General features: G+C 51.4%; 1 protein-coding gene across 3 annotated transcripts in view; it reads right to left on the reverse strand.

Annotated features, from left to right (window-relative positions):
• OLFM2 (olfactomedin 2) overlaps positions 1-18,127 on the reverse strand; it is a 44,642-nt gene that overhangs the window by 11,661 nt on the left and 14,854 nt on the right. Inside the window, exon 2 of one of the 3 annotated variants that reach the window (XM_017642909.3) lies at positions 9,674-9,805. The exons of the other annotated variants lie outside the window; for them this stretch is intronic. Coding sequence (XP_017498398.2) covers positions 9,674-9,691 — 18 coding nt within the window. The 5' untranslated portion in view covers positions 9,692-9,805. The remainder of the gene's footprint in view (positions 1-9,673; positions 9,806-18,127) is intronic. 3 annotated transcript variants of the gene reach the window in all.

The following is an 18,127-nucleotide window of genomic DNA, read 5'->3' on the forward strand; positions in this document are numbered from 1 at the left end:
CCTTCCCTTCCCCGATGAGGTAGGTACTAACACTAGCTCCATTTTACACATGGAAAAATGGAAGCATAGGAAAGTCAGCTGCCCATACACACAGAGCTGGTAAGTGTCTGAGCCGGGACGCTGTTTAGTTCATCTTGGCCATCATCTCTGTAACCGGCTCCCCAACTTAAAATCCCTGAAAGGCCTGCAAGTGTTCTGTTTCTTTACTCAGCCCAGAAGGGTATAGTACGTGTTCAGTAAAAACAGGTGCATGAACAGGCAGCTGTAGAGTTTAACAGTACAGGCTGCTTCCTTCCAAATTCTGCTGTCCCTTACTGTGTGACCTGGAGCAAGTAGCTTAACCCCTCTGTGCCCTTCTTAACCTCTCTGCTTCCTCCTCTGAAAGTTGGGATCATAATGGCCAAGCTTCACTTGGCTGTTACCAGGATGATGAGACGGTACAAGTCAAGAGTCAACCATGGTGCCTGACACATTGTGATTGCTGCATGAGTAGGGGCTTTTATATCCACTCACAGGAGAGTGTTCTAGGAGAGTTCCGTGTCTCTTGCTAACATTTTAAACAAAGCTTCCATTTTGGAATCATGTTAGATGTACAGAAAAGTTGCAGAATAGGAGAGAGCTTCCATATGCCCCTCCCCTAGCCTCCCATCATTAACATCTTCTGCATCCATGGTAACTTGTCATAGCGAAGAAACCAGCGTTGGTGCCATCATCATTACTAAATAGCCAGACTTTATTTGGGTCTCCCCAGGTTTTCCGCTCATGTCTTCTCTGGTCCACAATCCCACGTTAATTTAGCCAACCCATCTCTAATCTCTTCTGGTCTCTGATGGCCGCTTCAGTCTTTCCTTGTTTATGATGACCTTGACAGTCATGAGGACTCATGGTCAGGGAGTTTGTAGGCTGCTAAGGGCAGGGACCGAGTCCTCACTTCCCCCTATGGTTTCCTGGCTCACAGCCCAATGCCTGGCACACAGAACTGACAGACACTTCCTGAATGAATGAGTGGTCGTTTCTTTCTTTATCCTCCCGCACTCTGTGTTCCGCAGGCATCTCTGCCAGAGGCAAGATCTAGAAAAGTTCACAGTGAAATAAAAGCTCTTCTCTGTTCAGAAAGGTTCCTTTTTGATCCTTCCTTTGTAGACATCAAGGATTCATTTCTTTAATATTTAGGAGTTTTGTACCAAAGAGAAGCAGCTACATTTGCATCAGACATCTCATTTTTCAAGGCAAGCGAGAGAGATCTTTCTAGTAAAACAAGATTTCTCCCTTCCCAGAGCTGTCACTTGATTTCTCTGCTTCTCCCTCCCCGGCCTTCCCGCCTCTGGCAGGGGGCAGGAAGGGGATGAGGGGCTCTGGAATTATCCACACGTTGATGTCCTCTCCGTTGCGGCCCAAGGAAGCTTAATTAGAACCTTACAAAGGTGCCCAGACAGAGTCAGCCTCAGGAGCTAGTGCAGGAGCGTGGCTGGTGACGGAGATGAATTGGAAGCTTTATTTCCCATCCCTCTGAATGGCTTAATATTCGCCATAGGGACCCAGAGGCCTGCCTTTGGGTACACAGAACGTGCCCCCTTTCTAACATTAGCTGGTCAGAAATGGGAATTCCCTTTACCCACACAAGCCTGTGGGCTTGACTGCTTTTCACTTCTCAGCCCTGGGAGGCCAAGCTGAGGCCAGAGAATGAAAGAAAAACGCCGCGTTGTCATTTCCCTGACACCAGGATTCCTGGCTGCTGGAAGACACAGGTCCGGGTTTAATCTCCCGCCTGAAGTTTGTCAGAAGTAAAAATGAGCCTGGCTGAGCTTTTCCGACACTTCCCTCGACTTACAGGAATTCAATTTCTGGCCTGGGCATAAATTTGCAGCCATCAGCGCCGGTGGTGGGACTGGGGCCGGGCATATTGGCTGGGGATGGATTTCTGAAATCAATCCGTCGGCGCGTAGAAAAGGTTGTCGTGGGGGAAATTTATCTTCAGTGGCTGGCGGAGGCATTTTATGCCGATAGTCAGGGCCGCCCCTGCACAAAATGGAGGTGTTTGGCTGGGAGGAGGGAGGCCTCAAGGCTGGACAGTGTGGCCAGGAGGTGACAGGGAACCACCGTGCCAGCTAATAACTCACAGGGACAGCCAGATGCCAGCACTGCCTGAAAACTCACTTCCATGGGCTCTGTGTGGTACCCCTGAGGGAGGCAAGCTAATCTGGGGTCCAAACCCTTTTTATCATTTGGCTGCATCTCTGATATGCATTTTCAGGATTTCAAAGAAATGGGCATCAAAGGCTCCCTAACCAGGGCGAAGCAAAAGAGCATGGTCATTCAGGACGCCGACCATGAAGCCAAGTCTCCCGAGTTCAAATCCCAGCTCTGCTGTGTGACTTTGGGCCAGTGACTTAACCACTCTGGTCTCTGTTTCCCCAGCTGTAATAGGGAGCTAGGAATAGTACTGATGTCACCGAGGTTGCTGTTAATATATTCAAACAGCTAAACAAAGGCAACGTAATAAGTGAGTGCGAGTGCAATAGAATTGATTAGGCAATAAAAATAAGCAAATGGGTGCTGACAGGGAGCACACAGACGCAACCCACTTTCTGGAGACCAGCCTGAATTTAAATCCTGGCTCTACGTTACCATGGGCAATTAAACCCTCTGTACCTCAGCTTCCCCATCTCTCAAGGCGGGGGTGGGGGGGTGATGACAATGTTGGCATTTGAGGACTGGTCTTCTCCCCGTGACCTCACACACTTGTCCCTCTGGGGGTGCCTGTGTTCTAATCTCGTCTTCCTGTAAGGACACCAATACTACTGTATCAGGGCCCACCCTAATGACCTCACTTTAACGTAATCACCTCTTTAAAGACCCAGTCTCCATGTACGCTCACATCCTGAGGTCCTGGAGGTTAGGGCTTCAACACACAAATGTCAGGGAACACAATTCAGCCCATAACCATGTGTGAGTTCGGGATAAATCTGGTCGGGAAGATACGGAGGGTGGACTGGCCAGGACAAGACAGAGGCAGAGAAACCCACCAGTGAGCTCCAGGTGAACAGGTCTGGGGTCTGACTCAGCCCATCCTTTAGTTTTCCAAATCTTTCCAAGAAATGAATCTCAGAGACCGAAAAGAGCTCCGGCCACGAGTCATGTCCTCCTCTGCTAGGAGGGGAGGGGGCAGCGACTGCCACCTGGGCCACTGGAGCCCTTTGTTAGCAAGAGTGGACCACTTGAAGGGAAATCGATCCTGGCTAAGTGTCAAGCAGCTAGCTGCTCCCAGCCAGAGCTGGGGAGAGGCCCCATTCCCCTTTTCTCCAGGGCTGGGACAGGAGCCAGCAGAAGCCGGAGGACTGTTCCGCCAGGTGACAGTCCCAGGAGGGTCTTCAGTCAGCGTGCATTGTGGCGTCCATCCAAGGTGGAATCTCAGGACCACCTCCAGCCTGGACACTCACCCACCAGAGACCAGCTCCCCATGTAATGATTATCATCACCACGGCCTTGCCCAGCACTACCTACGGTACAGACGCTTCGCATGCACGGTGCGTGAGCGACCTCCTAGTGCCTCCTCCTAGCCGTGTGACTTGGGATAAGTGACCTGAACTTCACTTTGCCTCTGTTTCCCATCTGTAACACAGGGCTAACACTAGCACTCACCTCTTAGGATTGTGGGGGGTTGGGTTGGGGGGTGGTACATGAGTTCCTACGTGCAGGACTTCAAGCTGCATGTCGTCATTCACTCCCTACAGCTGTGTGACGTGGAGGGTGATACGTAAACCGAAGGTCAGGGAGATAAAGTCACGTGGCGGACTCTGATGTGCCATCTGTTAGGGAGACATGCCATGCTGGATGGTTCCATGGAGGGAATTTACTACAGGGAGCAGTGAGCCAAAAGGGCTGGAAGAGGGAAGTGGGGGAGGTGAAGAGATTAAAAAGAACAGCAACCGCAAGAAGCTGCAGGGTTAGTTAGCAGGGCAAAGTGGGGAGCCACCGGGAGCCAGGAACAGGGGGAGTAATCCCCCAGCTTTTCTCTTCCTCCCGCCTCCAACTCCCACCTCGGCCTTTCATTGGCTAATTCTAACAGGAAGCCAGGGAGCAAGGGACGCTGGGAAATGTAGTTTTCAGGCATCGACTGCCCCGCAGTTCAGAGAATGAGGGAAATAAAAGGAATGGATCTGAGGGACACCAGGTAAATCACCAGCGCACAGGACTCACGGCCCAGCGTCCCTCTCTCTAAAAGTGTCTAAACCACCAAGCTACACACTTACGGAGCGTTGCCTCAGGTCAACTGTCCCATTTCATGTCCCACAATAAGCCTTTGAAGGAAGGGTGATAATACCGGATGCTTCTTGTCCACAGTTAAGAGCTAAGTTTAAAAGTCACCTCCTCAGGGAAGCCTTTCCTGATTACCTTCTTCAAGCAGCCCTTCTCAATCCTCACCTCCCTGCCTGCCACTTGTCATGGCAGAAACCATAGTATATATGTTTGCTGGCTGGTATGACCCCTTCTCACTAGGAGGTAAATGTACAAGTATAAACACCTCCTGTCTCAGTCACTACCATGTCCCCAATGCCTAGAACAGCATTCAGCACATAGGAGGTGCTCAATAAATATATGTACAATGTTTTTTAAACCTTGAGACAATGCTGCCTGCTCTGTGGCATAGTGCTGGAATTATGCACCCAGGGCTGTAGGGCTACTCTGCCATCCTCCTGCCAGCTACCCCAGGATGCTCCAAATTCTACGCATCCTTCAAGGCTCAAAGCAAACATCACCACCTCCGGGAAGCATTCCCCATCCCTGCAGACGGACGGATCAGGGTCCCTGCTATGAGTCTCCAAAGTTCTCTACCCCTCCTCTCTCACAAGGTTCTTACATTTTATACCTCTCCTTGCCTGCATGAGTGTCTGCATGCCCTGCTAGGCTGCTGGCTCCAAAGGGCAGGGCTGCAACTTTCTTTCCAGCTGTGGGCCCACTACCAGCTCAGACCAGAGGAGGCAGGCATCATCAGAGAATAAATGCCTCTTACACACTTCCAGTCCTCCATGTTACCCTTGCCCCCACTCTCCACACACCCTCTGTTCTGCTCTCTCAGGCTCTGCCTCTTCCAGGGAGGACCCAGGGGCTTCTGGTTTTGAAGGAGTTGTGGAGTTTAGGGCAGCTGAGTGTAGCTCGGAAGCACATAGACCTCAGACTCTAATGCTTGAGTTGAAATCCTGGCTCTTCCACTTGCTAGCTGGGCGGCCTTGGACAAGTGATTTAACTGATCTGTGCCTCAGTCTCCCCATCTGCAGAATGGGGGTGGTTGCAGTGCCTTCCTATAGGGCCACAGGAGAATTAAATGAACTACACTAACCTATTTTTGGGCAGCCTCTCTTCCTCACAGCTCCCTTCTGCAATTCCTAGGCAAGTCTGGAAAGCAGAGGGCTCAGTCTCCAGCACTTAATGAATCCAGAAAGGGTCTCAGCTGTGTCAGGGGAAGCCCGGTGCCAAGTTGGCCAATTTTCATCCCGAGAGAGCTGAGAACAGGTTCTAGTGTCAGACATTTGCACTGCGATTGGCATAAATGCCCGGTACTCCTATGACCCTCTTCGTTGGTGCCTGGGGGCATAGGAGATGCTCTTGGGGCTCTGCCCAGATCTCCTGGCCGCCTGGGTGCACCCACCCTGCAGCTGCTCAGAGTGGATACTCACAGCACCAGGGACCTTCTCCGGAGACCTGCCCTTGGCTCTGGGAAGCCACAGACCTTAGAGATGCCTGGGAGGCATCCTCTAGCCCCAAGAGCAGCCAATGTTTGATTGATGCAGCAGTCCAAACACCCACCCCTCTGCAGTGCAATTTATATTCCAGAGGGGACCCACCCCTATGCATCAGGCCAAGCCTGAGAGGTACTTGAGACCCCAAACCCTTCCCTGATGCTGCTTCCCTAACCCCACCCCCTCACAATTAATCCTGTGCTCCAAATTCCTGCCTCAGGCTCTGCTTCTCAGGAACCAAACCTAAATGGGAGAAAACAACAAACATTCAACCTAAGAGGGTATTTACGTGGGCGTCCCTTCAGAGCTCATATTCACACCCAGGCCCCAAGTTCTGGCATTTCTGCCTACGTATGCAGTCCATCAGCCAACCCTGAGAGCAGCTCTCACTGCCAAACTCCCCCCAGTCCATCGGCCCTACAGGTGCAGCTCCCATCATTCCCCAGCCCTTGCTCTGCTGCATTTTCCTGCATTAAATTTACCCTTGACCCTACATGAATATGTATCTCGTTCCTTGTCTGTCTCCCCCATGACACTGTCAGCTCCCCAAGGGCAGGGATGTGTGCTGCTTTGCTCATCACTGTGTCCTCAACACAGAACAGTACCTGGCACATAGTAGGTGCTTAAGAAACGTTTCTGGAATTTAGAAAACGAATCTTTGAAATGCATTCAGTTAGAGACAGCTTTAACAGTCTTTACAATGGGAATCTACTCACTTCTTCCCCTCTCTTCATGGCCCTCTCCCTGGCATGTGGCCTCTGTCCTAGTCCCCTAGCTGCCAAACACACACACACACACCCCTGGTTTGCTACCCCCTCAGCAGCCAGAGGGTGGGCGTGAGCACCTGAGTCAGGTCATACCTCTCCTCTGCTCAGAACCCTCCCTGGCTCCCTCCTCACTTGGGGTAAAAACTAAAGTCTTCTACCAGCCCCCAAGGCCCTGCACAGTCTTCCCCCAACACCGTCCCCTCCCTGCCCTCCTCTGCTCCCTCTCTCCCCCTCGCTCACTCTGCTCCAGCCACACAGGCCTCCTTGCTGTTCCTCCAACACACCAGGCTCAGTTCTGCCTACCCCAGGACCTTTGCACCTGCTGTTTCCTCTGCCTGGAACGTCCTTCTACTACCTCCAAACCTTTATTTAAATGTCATTGACTCCAAAACCTTTCCTGAACCCCTCTAACTAGAACTACAAGTGTCTCAGCACTGCTCCCCAACCTTTACCAACTTCCAACATACTCCATCATTTATGCTTTAAGTTTGGGTATTCTCATTCTTCCCCTCTAGAATGTTAGGCAGAAATCCACCTGGCTTTGTTCACTGCTGTGTCACCAGCATCTAGAATAGTAACTTGCACACAAGAGGCACTTGGTATCTATCTGTTATTTTTAAAATCCGCACACTCACATAGATGAGGAAACCAAGGCCCAGGGTGGGGGCGGGGAGTGATCCCATGAGGTGCGACCCTGGGCGCCTCTGCAGTGTGTGCCATTGTGTGTTGCATCTGCCGTCTGAGCAGGAGGGGCTTTATCTGCCTGAACACGGATACGGGAGGCTGCCTGGACATGTTCAAGCAGATTTTGCATGTCAGTGTCTTTTGCAGTGGGCCAGACCCCAGGCAGGTGCAAATACATGTCTGTGTGCTCAGTTGTGTGCAAGCACTTGCGTGTGTGTGTATGTGCGTGTGTGTGGAGAAGTAGTTCTGGGAGGCTTGGATGGGGCTGGAGCTGAAGTTGAGGAATGTGGTAGATGAGGGAAGAACCCCATCAGCCACAGGCCTTGTTATTTATAGACGGATCCTGGTTCATAAATTCCAAATGTTTTTTTTTTTATCTCCCTCACTGCCAGGCCCCTATAAATATTCATGAGTTTCCTGCCTGGGAATATTTAAGTAGTCAGCGGGAGGGGTGGGTGGGCCAGGAGAGGGGAGGAGGAGGTGCTAGGAGGACGTGCAGGTGGGGAGGATGGGGTCTCTGCATTTGCTATCTCCCCTCCGGGCTTCCCTTCCAAACTGCAGCTGGCAAGGTGTGGAAGGCTCTCGGCTGGCACAGAGATCTCCACATGCCCGTCATTATTCTTCCCCAGCATCTGTGGAAAAACACCACCCACTCTGGGGGCAGAGAAGGTGTCTGTGCTGTTTTCGCAGCTCCAACTCTAGCTCTGGCTTGGAAACTCATTGCCCTGAGACCCCCAGCTCAGGAGCGAAGGGAGGCCCCTCATATGTGCCACTAGGCAACGGAGCCCTGAAGGTAAATCACGAGGAAGGCCTGTGCAGCCTCCTGCCTGGTCCCACAGAGGAGGGGAACAGATCATAAAGACTAGTCCGTACAGGAGGAAATAAAGTGTGTATGTGAGGACCTGCATGTCATGAGTGTGTAACTCTCTAAATGTGGAAGGGACCACGGCAGTCAGCAGAACTGTTCACAAGTTTTCCAGTTCTTTCTTGGGTGCATGATCGGGCTGTATTTCCCCAGGATGACCCTGCAATGTGTGTTAGCCAACGCCGTGTGAGTGGAAGTGACCCGCGGGTGACAGCTTTAAAAGCCAGCACATGATTTGCCACATTCTTGTCTCAGCAATTGCAGAAGCGCGTGTTGATGAGACGCCTCTACTGGTCACTCCCTGGGTCATATGTGTCACATGAGCAGTAGTTCACTTGGCCATACAAATCTGCTGGGGCTGCTTGTTACACAGCACAGACGAATGCCACGCTGATGAACACAGAGCTTGTGAGTGTGTGAGATGGATGCGTAGCATGTTGTGTCTATGTGGCCAAGAACACACATGAATGGGTGACCTCGGATAGATCTAAGTATGCGAACATCAGCAAGTGCGTGAAACTACATATTTGAGTGTGTAAGACAGAGACCAAGTGGGAGTGTTCAGACTGTGTACGTGGGTAACAAAATGTGAATGTGAAGGCTGGAAGTGCACTGCACAACTCCAGGGGGCACTCTTCTCAGAGAACACTGCATCCCCTAGACTCCTGCCACTGCTGGAAAAATGAAAGTGTCCATGTGAGGCTGGGTCTGAATGCACAGCCGTGGTTCACTGGCAGACACACTGCCAGTGGAGACCGTGATGTGACCTGTATCTGAGTGCCCGAGGATCTGTGTGTAGCTGCGCGGTCAATGTGCACTGCTGTGTGCTTGAGGCATATGGGTGGGTTCGGGTGCTCTGTGTGTGTATCTGCTGCAGTGTGAGTGTGTGAGCCCCTGGGTGGGGCTGTATGGGATGCAGGATCATCGTAGTCTGCATCAGAGTGGTCCCAGTCCACACAGAGCGGGGCACAGCCACCCTGGCATTTCCGGGTGGTTTCAAGGCTCATGGGCCTGAGCTGGCTCGAACTTGGGTCCCAGGATGGCCTAGCACTGGACAATAAAATTCACTTCTCCTCAGTAGTCCTGGGACATGTGTCGCCCTATGCAGTGGACATTAATCACAGAAGTACACAACAGTTTCAGCAAAGCGGTTCAACAAGTAGGGGGATCTTTTCAGGGCTAACCTGCTCCCTCACCTTCCCCAAGAGAAACCTGTTTTCTGTTGCTCCCCTCCACAGCTCTGCTCTGGTCTATCTCAGGACGTAGGTTCAGCATTGGTCTGTCTCAAGACTGAGGTTCAACTTTGGTCTATTCCAGGACTGAGGTTTGACCTTGTCTACCTCAAGGTCATATTGTAGCCATGATTCATCCAGGACTTGAATCCTTCCTGACCTCCTAGGTCTCCAAAGCCCAGGTTTATCTTTTGGTCTATCCCTACACTGAGTTCAGGCTTTGTCTATCCATGTTCTGGGCTTGACCCTAGTCTGTCTCAGGGTCAACCATGGAGTCTGAGAAGACCTCATGCGTCTATCCCTCCCTGTTCTGTCTCAGGACTTGAATTAATCCTCCGCCTTGGGTCCTGGTCTTTCCCAGAACCCAGTTTTCCCCAGGTCTACCTGAGTCCACCTTGCCATAGCTCAGCTCTCACGGTTGGGTGAGAAATCCATCGCTGGTTTCCTCTTCCCAAGCATGTCCTCACTGGTGGAGGTCTTCCCTCCAAGCGCTCAGGCGTCTGGGATGACCGTCCACTGCAAATGACAGGTGTGAGCCACGGTTGAAGAGGGTAGCAGGGGGTTATTTTTTTCAGTGCTATTATTTAAATTCATTCAAGTGAATTTTGCAGGTCTTTTTTGAGGATTATTACAAGGCTTTCTTGATGGGCTATTATAAATGGTATTAATCTTCAAGAGTTGGGGAGTTTATGAGAACCTATCATGAGTTGCACCTCATAAATACTGGAGTTGGACACTCCCCCATCCGCCATTAGGCTCACAGGCCAAACCTTAGGACAGGAATTCAGGATAGGGCTTTGAAGAGGGCTTTCTTCAGGGGAGGCCAGCGCACCGCTGCAGGGCAATTCGAGCTGGACAGGAAGATTCAAAATATTCTCGAGTCTCTTCCAACCTTCCCTACCCTCCCAGAGAAAATCAGGGCCATGAAATGGAATCCCTCTTCTCCTCTCCTGGCCAGAATCCATGACCTTTGGCCCCAGCCTGGCCCCTCCCTTCGGTCATAATGGAGTGGCTCCCCTTCCTGCTAAGGTTCATGTGGCTCGTCTTGCTTTGCAATGTTCAACTCTTCTCTCTTAGGCAGAACTTTCTCATTGGTCTTTAAATAAACTCAAAAGTCTCCCGTATTAAAAAACAAAACACCTTCCTTGACTCCTCTTTCCATCTGTCTTCTACTTCTCTCCTCTTCGTGGCTGCCCACACTGCCTCCATTCCCTCACATCCCGAACTCACTCCTCCGCCACGCCTGCCTAGTTTCCGACCCCATCGTACCATCCACACGGTTCTTGCAAAGTCCACCATTGGCATCCACGTTTCCAAATCCAACGGCTGCTTTTCAACCCACCACCTTTCTTGACCTCTCAGCGGACCTGACCCCGTGGACCGCTCTATCGTTCTTTATATACGTCCTGCCGTTGGCCACCACAAGTCATGCTTGCTTGGTTCCTCCTACCTCAATGCATCTTCTTTTCAGACGCATCTTCCTCCACTTGGCCGCTAAATGTTACTCTAGACTAAGGATTCGCAGCCTCAGTACTACTGATATTTTGGCTGGATACCAATTCCGTGCATGCAGGATGTTCAGCAGCGTTCCTAGCTTCGGACCACAACACGCCAGTAGTATACCCGCCCCCCTTGCTGACCTATGCAACCTCATGCCCTCCTCCTCCCAAGCCACCCTGGCCCTCTCCAGAAGGCACCCAGCTGGTTCCCATGCCAGAGCATTTGCACATGCGGCTCCTTCTCCCAGAATGCTCTTCTCCCAGTTATTTTCCATGGCAACCCCTTCTCAGCTGCAGGACTCTGCTCAGTGTCACCTCTCCCCAAACTTCCACTTATAAGATGAATAAATTCTGAGGATCTAATGAACAGCATGGTGACTATAGTTAACAGTACCGTATTACATACTTGAAAATGGCTAGAAGAGTGAATCTGAAATGTTCTCACCACACAAGAACACACAAAAGCAGGCACTCAATCAGAGGGTGATCGGGGGTCACAACATACCCAGAACCATGGACAGGCTGGGATGAGGGATGCACAGATGAAGACCCCCCAGGGCATGGGGGGGGACAGGGAAGTGGGGGTTTGCTCCCCGATCCCATATGGCCTCCACCACCTCCACCACCATCCCTCATCCTGGGTTAACTCTGATCATGGTGCTCTTACCGGACCATTTCCGATTTGCTTGTTTCTCCCTGGTCTCTTCCCACTAAAATGTCACTCCCGTGACAGTAAGCACCTTGTCTACATCGTTTACGTGGCGCATAGTAGGCGTGTAATAAACATTTGCTAACTGACTATTCCCCAGGGCCATTGGTGGGAGGCTTTCCATTCTAAACACACTCCCTGACACAGGCGGGAACTCTGACGCTGGAAGGTAAATAAGCATGAAGAGAGATGTCAGGGAGGAGCCCACCTGGGCGAGAGGAAACCAGGGCTTTCCAGGACTGACTCTCCCAGGTGAAAGCAGGAGAGACGCCGGGGAAGTGGAAGGCTGGAGGGGCACCAGCATGGATGCCAGATGGGCAGGCGGGGGTGGAGAAAAGGCTGGAAAATTGGACCCGAAGGACCAGGATCTCTCTGCATTTCACGCAAACTATTCACAAGGGTAATAACAACTCAACTCAATAATAACGATGGTCCCTAACATGCACTGTGTTCCTCCTTGTACAGGGCACCGCTCTAAGCCGTTTCCAAGCACCGGGCACCATGATTAGCTTTGATGAGAGGGGCGTTTCTACAGGACAGGATCTCAGCTAAGACAGTCTGGGCGATGAGCAAGGCTGGGCTCAGGACTCTGGATTGCTGGATGGCATTGCTGAGTCACTGGGGCACCCTGTGACTCTGGACTTCCCCTCTGTGGCCCTCCAAAAAAGGCTTGGGGACAGTTCTGGGGCCACTCTTGTTGGCTTTGAGATCTTACTTTGCCAGGAGTCAGGGAATGTGTGGAGATTCGGTCACTCATGTCCCCAGATAGTGGCATGTGGGTATTGGGTAACGGGGCTTCGGTGACTGAGGACATCCGTGTTTATCCACAGGCTCCTGAGCACTCCAGACACATGTGCAACATCTGAGTCCATCTGTGACTAGTCACGTACATAGGTGCACATTTGTATGAACTCAGGTAAATGCTGGTGTCATCGGCAGATGAGTGAATACACATGCACCTTGCCCTGTCGCACATGGGCATGAACATTCCCTCCATTCATTTACACATTCATTCTATTCCCATACATTCTGTGTGCATTTCGTGAGTCCACAAGTTAATCTGTGTAACAATTCTTTATATGGGGACACTGAAAATATTCATATCTATTTGCCTTTCTCCTTGAGAATTCATTCCCATGGGTCACTCTCCAGGCACGCATGTGAATGCACACTGCCTATACCCACAGGTACCTCTGCCACAGGGTGCCCATCACACAGGTGGGTGCCTCCCTGTCAATACCCACAGCCCACTGTGTGCTCTTCTGGATAGCCAGTTAAATATATGTGTATACCCAGAAACCACAAACACATTGCACACATGTGCATTTAAGAACATCCATGTCTTTCCATGTATAATTCTCTATGTCCGGTTGTGACCACCCGCCTGCATCCATGACATTCCCACACTCCTCTCAGTAGGAACTGACATTTGTGTAAAATCTGTCACCTGTGCTCTTAGGAGTCCCTGACTAACTCATTAGCATTGCAGTGTCCTGAGATAGTCCCGCAGAATTTTTGCCTTCCTAATAAGCCTTGTGTCCTGCTGAGGTCACATGGCACTTAAGAGGGCTAATGGAACCAGCCTCGGCCGGCAGGGTCAGGAAATCCTGGCCTCCTGGATGAGCCAAAGAATGCATTCACTGGAATGAGCAAAATCCTCTGCCTTCTTACTGCACTAAATATCCCAGCCGGTGCCTGCCTCCAGAATCAGTCACACTTCGAGGTATGTTTATAGCCCCAACACTACCATGGCATCACACAAAGGGCTGCGTCACCAGATTTGTCCTTATGCTGAAGGCTGCATTACCTTGTGGGCATTACACTAAAGGTTGTAACATCAAACCTGCTTTCCTGTGAAGACAATCCCCCTTTTGGTCATGGCCCCCGAGGGTCCCAATCCCAGGCTGAGCATTAATTACACTGAGGGCGGCATAACTAGAAAGCAAAATTTGAGAAGCAACATTTTCTCTCTGCACTGGTAAACTCCTCTGTGTAGGGTGGGAAGGGGCAGGCAAAGGTGAGATTGAGAAGTAGTCCCAGAGGACCTTGTAGGACTGTAGCAATGGGAAAGTGGGTCCTTGAAGCTATGCATGGGGGAGAGAAGCTACAGAAGACAGAGGAGCAAAGAGCACATCAGGAGTTGGAACTCAACCCTCCTCAACACACAGACCCCATTGAGACCCCTCAGTGTTGAAGGGGCTAGGGAAATTCAGAGAGTATCGCCACAGGGGGCCTCAGCAGCTTCTCCTGGAAGCTATACACACTGCTGTGCTCCCACCATCCCTGCCGGGGGGCCTGCAAGATACACCTTTCCATGCCCTTGAGAAAAGATACTTCATTTCCACGTGCAGACCTTCACAGTATGGCATAGGAGTCTTACCATGGCAGGCTCGGCCATGTGCCACACAACCGTTGCACCCCAACATGCTCAGGTGGGCCATGCTCAGACATTCCCCATAGGAGAGACACACTCTGACCTGCTCCAACCTGTCCCAAGGGCTCAGACATGCCCCGTGGCCATGGGACTCTCCTTACATGCAGGAGAGCGCCTGCCACAAAGACACACTCTGACACGAGGGGCAGGCTCAACACACAGGCACGTGCCCCGCCTGCTCTGGGGGGTTGGCACGTCTCCAGCCTCTGCCCCGAGTCTACACGTGTGTGGCTACCTGGCCCTTCTAGACGGACTGATGGGGAGGCAGGGAGTAGGCAGTTATAAATTAAACATTGAGACCCCATCTGAGCACTAGACTCTGCCATCCTGTCATTGGCTCATTCTCTCCCAGGAGGCTGTGGGACTGCAGGGTTGGGGAGAGGGCAGGAGAAGTGGCTCACTTAATTAATTAGTCCTAATTGAGATATCTTTGTAAATATTCCTTTATTGAAGGACACGATCCCATCATTTCTTGGGGATTTGCCGTCTCTCTGTTCCCTGCCGCTGAGTATTGCAGAAGTGGCAAGAAACGAAGAGCAATCCAGAGGGCTGCTTGGACCTCAGCGGTGCTTCGGATCATGACGGCAGCACCACGGGATGGGCGGGGAGGCTCAGAGATACACAGAGATCAGGCAGAGAGGCAGAGAGAGATACAGGGCAGGGAGCTGAGCAATGGGCACCAGGGAGATGGAGCAACCTGGCCCAGAGTCAGAAACAGAGGTGGAGAAATACAGGCAGAGAAACTTCACGACAGGGAGGGCCAGAAATGGGGGCAGATGGACCCACGGCTGGGCAGACAGACCTCCCTCTGCCTCTGCCCGCCTCACACGGCCTCCCCATCTCCTGGGCAAGCCACCCACTGCGGCAGCAGCAACAATCAAGCCTGATTCCTCTGGCCCTTGCTCCCCTCTCTTCTCCCTCCCTCCCCCAGTCACTCCTGCAATCATCTCCCTTGTTCAAAATGAGCTTCTGCAGCTGCAGCCCAGACAGCTGTGCCATCTTGGAGCCAGTGCTGGGACCTGGTGGCTGGGTCCTAGAGGGATGCCCTTGTGGGCAGCCGTGGGGAGGAGGAACAGGGGGATGGAGAGCAGGGGTCACCAGGAGCTCAGACACACACACACACACCCCTCACCCTGGGCTCCCACCAAAGCTCGGCCCCCATACCCAGCATCCCCAGGAGGCCGGACACCGAGGGCCTTCTTCTAGGGCCTTCCACGGCTCGGGCTGGTCTGACCCCATCCAACACCCAGCACAGGTTCTGGTTCTATGTCAGGAGTCCTCTCAGGTTTGAGAATTCTGGGCTGTTCCCAACCCCCTGTCAGCGTCCTGGACTGTGAGATACAGCAACTACAGCATTATGGAAACAGGATCCCTCAGACAAACAGACACAAACCTAGACACCCAGAAAGAAGAGGTATAGAGGCAGAAACAGAGGCAGACAACGAGACACTGGCAGACAAGAGATCACCATCAATACTCGCTCAACAAACATTTCCTGACTACCACGTATTGTAGATCCACAGTTAAGACGGAGAGAGGGGAACCAAAGGCAGTTAATGAGACAGAGACAGAGAGGGAGACTCAAAAGACAGAGTTTAAAAACAGACAAGCATCAAGGCTGAGACAGAGAGAGACAAGATTGTGAGCCAGCCCGGCCCTCTCGGTCTCCCTGTGGCAGCCTCTTCATTCCCACACGCAAACGGACCTGAATCCCCATCAGACTCGCTCAAAGCGCCTGGGCCTCCCCCAGACGGTGACTTTTTCTTCCTTGCTCAGCTCCATGCCTGCTCCCTGCTGGAGCTCCACAAAGAGGCGTCAGACACCCAGGGCCGGAAGCGAGGGGGTATGAAAGGCACCAAGAGGCAGAAACCAGAGCTTCCCTCCAGGAGAGGGGGACACCAGTTTTAGCCGCATTCCCATGGTCCCAAAGCCCAGACCATTGGCTCTTGACTGCTGTCCAGCGTGCTGACCGTATGAGAAAGGGGAATCTTAAGCTGCTCCTGAACATTGGCTTCAAACTTGGGGAGGACTGGGTCCAGGACAATGGTCAACAACACCTGACAAGGCTAAGGCTCCTGCCCATCTTACCAAATCCTGAAACACACCACCTGCCGTCCCATCCCGATGCCTTCCCACCACACCCTGTTCTCTTGGTCTCTCTCCCTCCATCTCCCAAGCTTGTCTTTGTTCAACTCTTATTCATCCTTCATAGCTTCAAGGCAAATGTCACCTCCTCAGGGAAGCCCTCCATGATCACCTTCTCCAAAATGCATGCTCATGGCTCCACATCTTTATGACCCATAGGAAACTATAATTACATAGCCATTTGCAGAATTCCATGGTCACTACATCTTTTTTGGAGGGGAGACATCGGGTCTCCCTTGCCCACTACTGCATCCCCAGCCCCCAGCCCCCAGCACAGGACTTTGTACATAGAGGGGCTCAAAGATTGCTGTTGGAGGTGACTCTGCAATCTGGTGGCAAGACCATTCCTTTATGCGGGATGTTGACAATGCGCACATTCGTTGGACATCCATTCGAACAGAGAAGGGTTTAGAAACAAGGACACGAAAAAGGCTTTAATAAACATGCTTCTGAGCTATGGGAGAAGACTTGGGGGCGGTCACAGAAATACTCCTCAAGGCTCAGAGGGGTCACTGGGAGGAGAAAGGAGCAGTGGTCTCCAGGGGCAAGAACTGAGACCATTTAGAAATACCTACTGCCCGAAATGAGAAATCCCCTGAAATAGACAAGAGGGGCAACGTTTTTGCTCTCAGGGCACCTCCATTGTGTCAGCAGTAAACAAACAATTGCTGGGATGATTGCAGACGATTAGGAGGACTAGGCAGAAAATAGAACAGGTTCAAATAACAGCGGGGACATCTGGGCTGGGACCTGAGTGCCTGGTGAGAAGGAGTTGGCTTGGGGGCAGGGTATTTCCCAGATGGTACAGCACATGCGCAGCTGTTCCAGAGGCAGGATCACAGAGTATTGAGAAATGGAACAGTGGTCCAAGATCCAAGACCCAGGCGGACAGGGTCTTGGAGTGATATTAACTGTAATAGCTCAAACCTTTACAGGCACCTTCCACGTGGCAGGTCCACTGCTCAGTGCAACTCTCTAGGGAACATTCTACTATCATCCCCATTTTATGCGTGAAGAAACAGAGGCTTAATGAGTTAGGCCAGGGTAAGGAGTTTCAATTTGACACAAGCGAGGTGGGCAGAAGTTGCAAGGAGGCAATTTGCACACTCACAATCTGGAAGGATTTTCTAATAAGTAGGTCTCTTGAAAAATGCAACAGGCAGCCTCATATGCCTCTCCTGCTCCAAACCCCTCCAAGACTCCTGTCCGCTGACACTCAGAATGAAGTACTGTCATGTTCAGACCAAATCCCTTGTGACACGGAATCTTCTGGCCACTTGCACACTCCTCCCAGCCTGGCAGGTAAGTCCCCAGCAATTCTGAACTGCCTGCCACCTCTCTGTGCACACCAGGATGCTCCCCTTATCTCAGCATTTGTCCATGGTGTTCTTTCTCACTCCATCTTCCCCGGTCAATTCCTTCGACTGTAAGTCTCAGTGTGGACATCAAAACCTCCAAGAAGCCTTCATTGAACTCCAGATGGACTCAGTGCTCCTCCTCTTTGCCCCTAATATTCTAGAAATATCCCTATGACCACACTCACCAGGTTGTGCCACAAGTACATTTCAGGCATATTCCCACCACAGGGCCTTTGCACCTGCTATTCCCTCTGCCGGCAACTATCTTCCTCTAGATAGATACAAGCCCTCTCTTACTTCCTTCAGATCTCTGCTCAAATGTCACCTCCTCAGAGAAGCCACTCAAGCTCAAACAGTCCCGCCATCACTCTCCACTCCCTTTATTCTGCTCTGTGCTTCTTTATAGCACATGTATTACCACCTGGAAGGTCATAGCTTTATCTGTTACTTACTTATTTCTCCCCATCCCTGTCCTAGACTGTCAGTTCCATGAGGACAAGGATATGTGTGTTTTGTTCATTGTTATATCCCTGGCACCTACTACAGTGCATGGCACATAGTAGGTGTTCAATAAGTATGCGTTGGCTGAATGAATGAATGAAGACACCCTCTAGGAGAATTCTTGTATCTTAGGATAAGAAAAGGAGGGATCAACTGAGTGGGGCAGTATTTAATTTAGATACTTGACAAATA

The sequence above is a fragment of the Manis javanica genome, chromosome 13 (assembly GCF_040802235.1).
Source record: "Manis javanica isolate MJ-LG chromosome 13, MJ_LKY, whole genome shotgun sequence".
Classification (NCBI taxonomy): domain Eukaryota; kingdom Metazoa; phylum Chordata; class Mammalia; order Pholidota; family Manidae; genus Manis; species Manis javanica.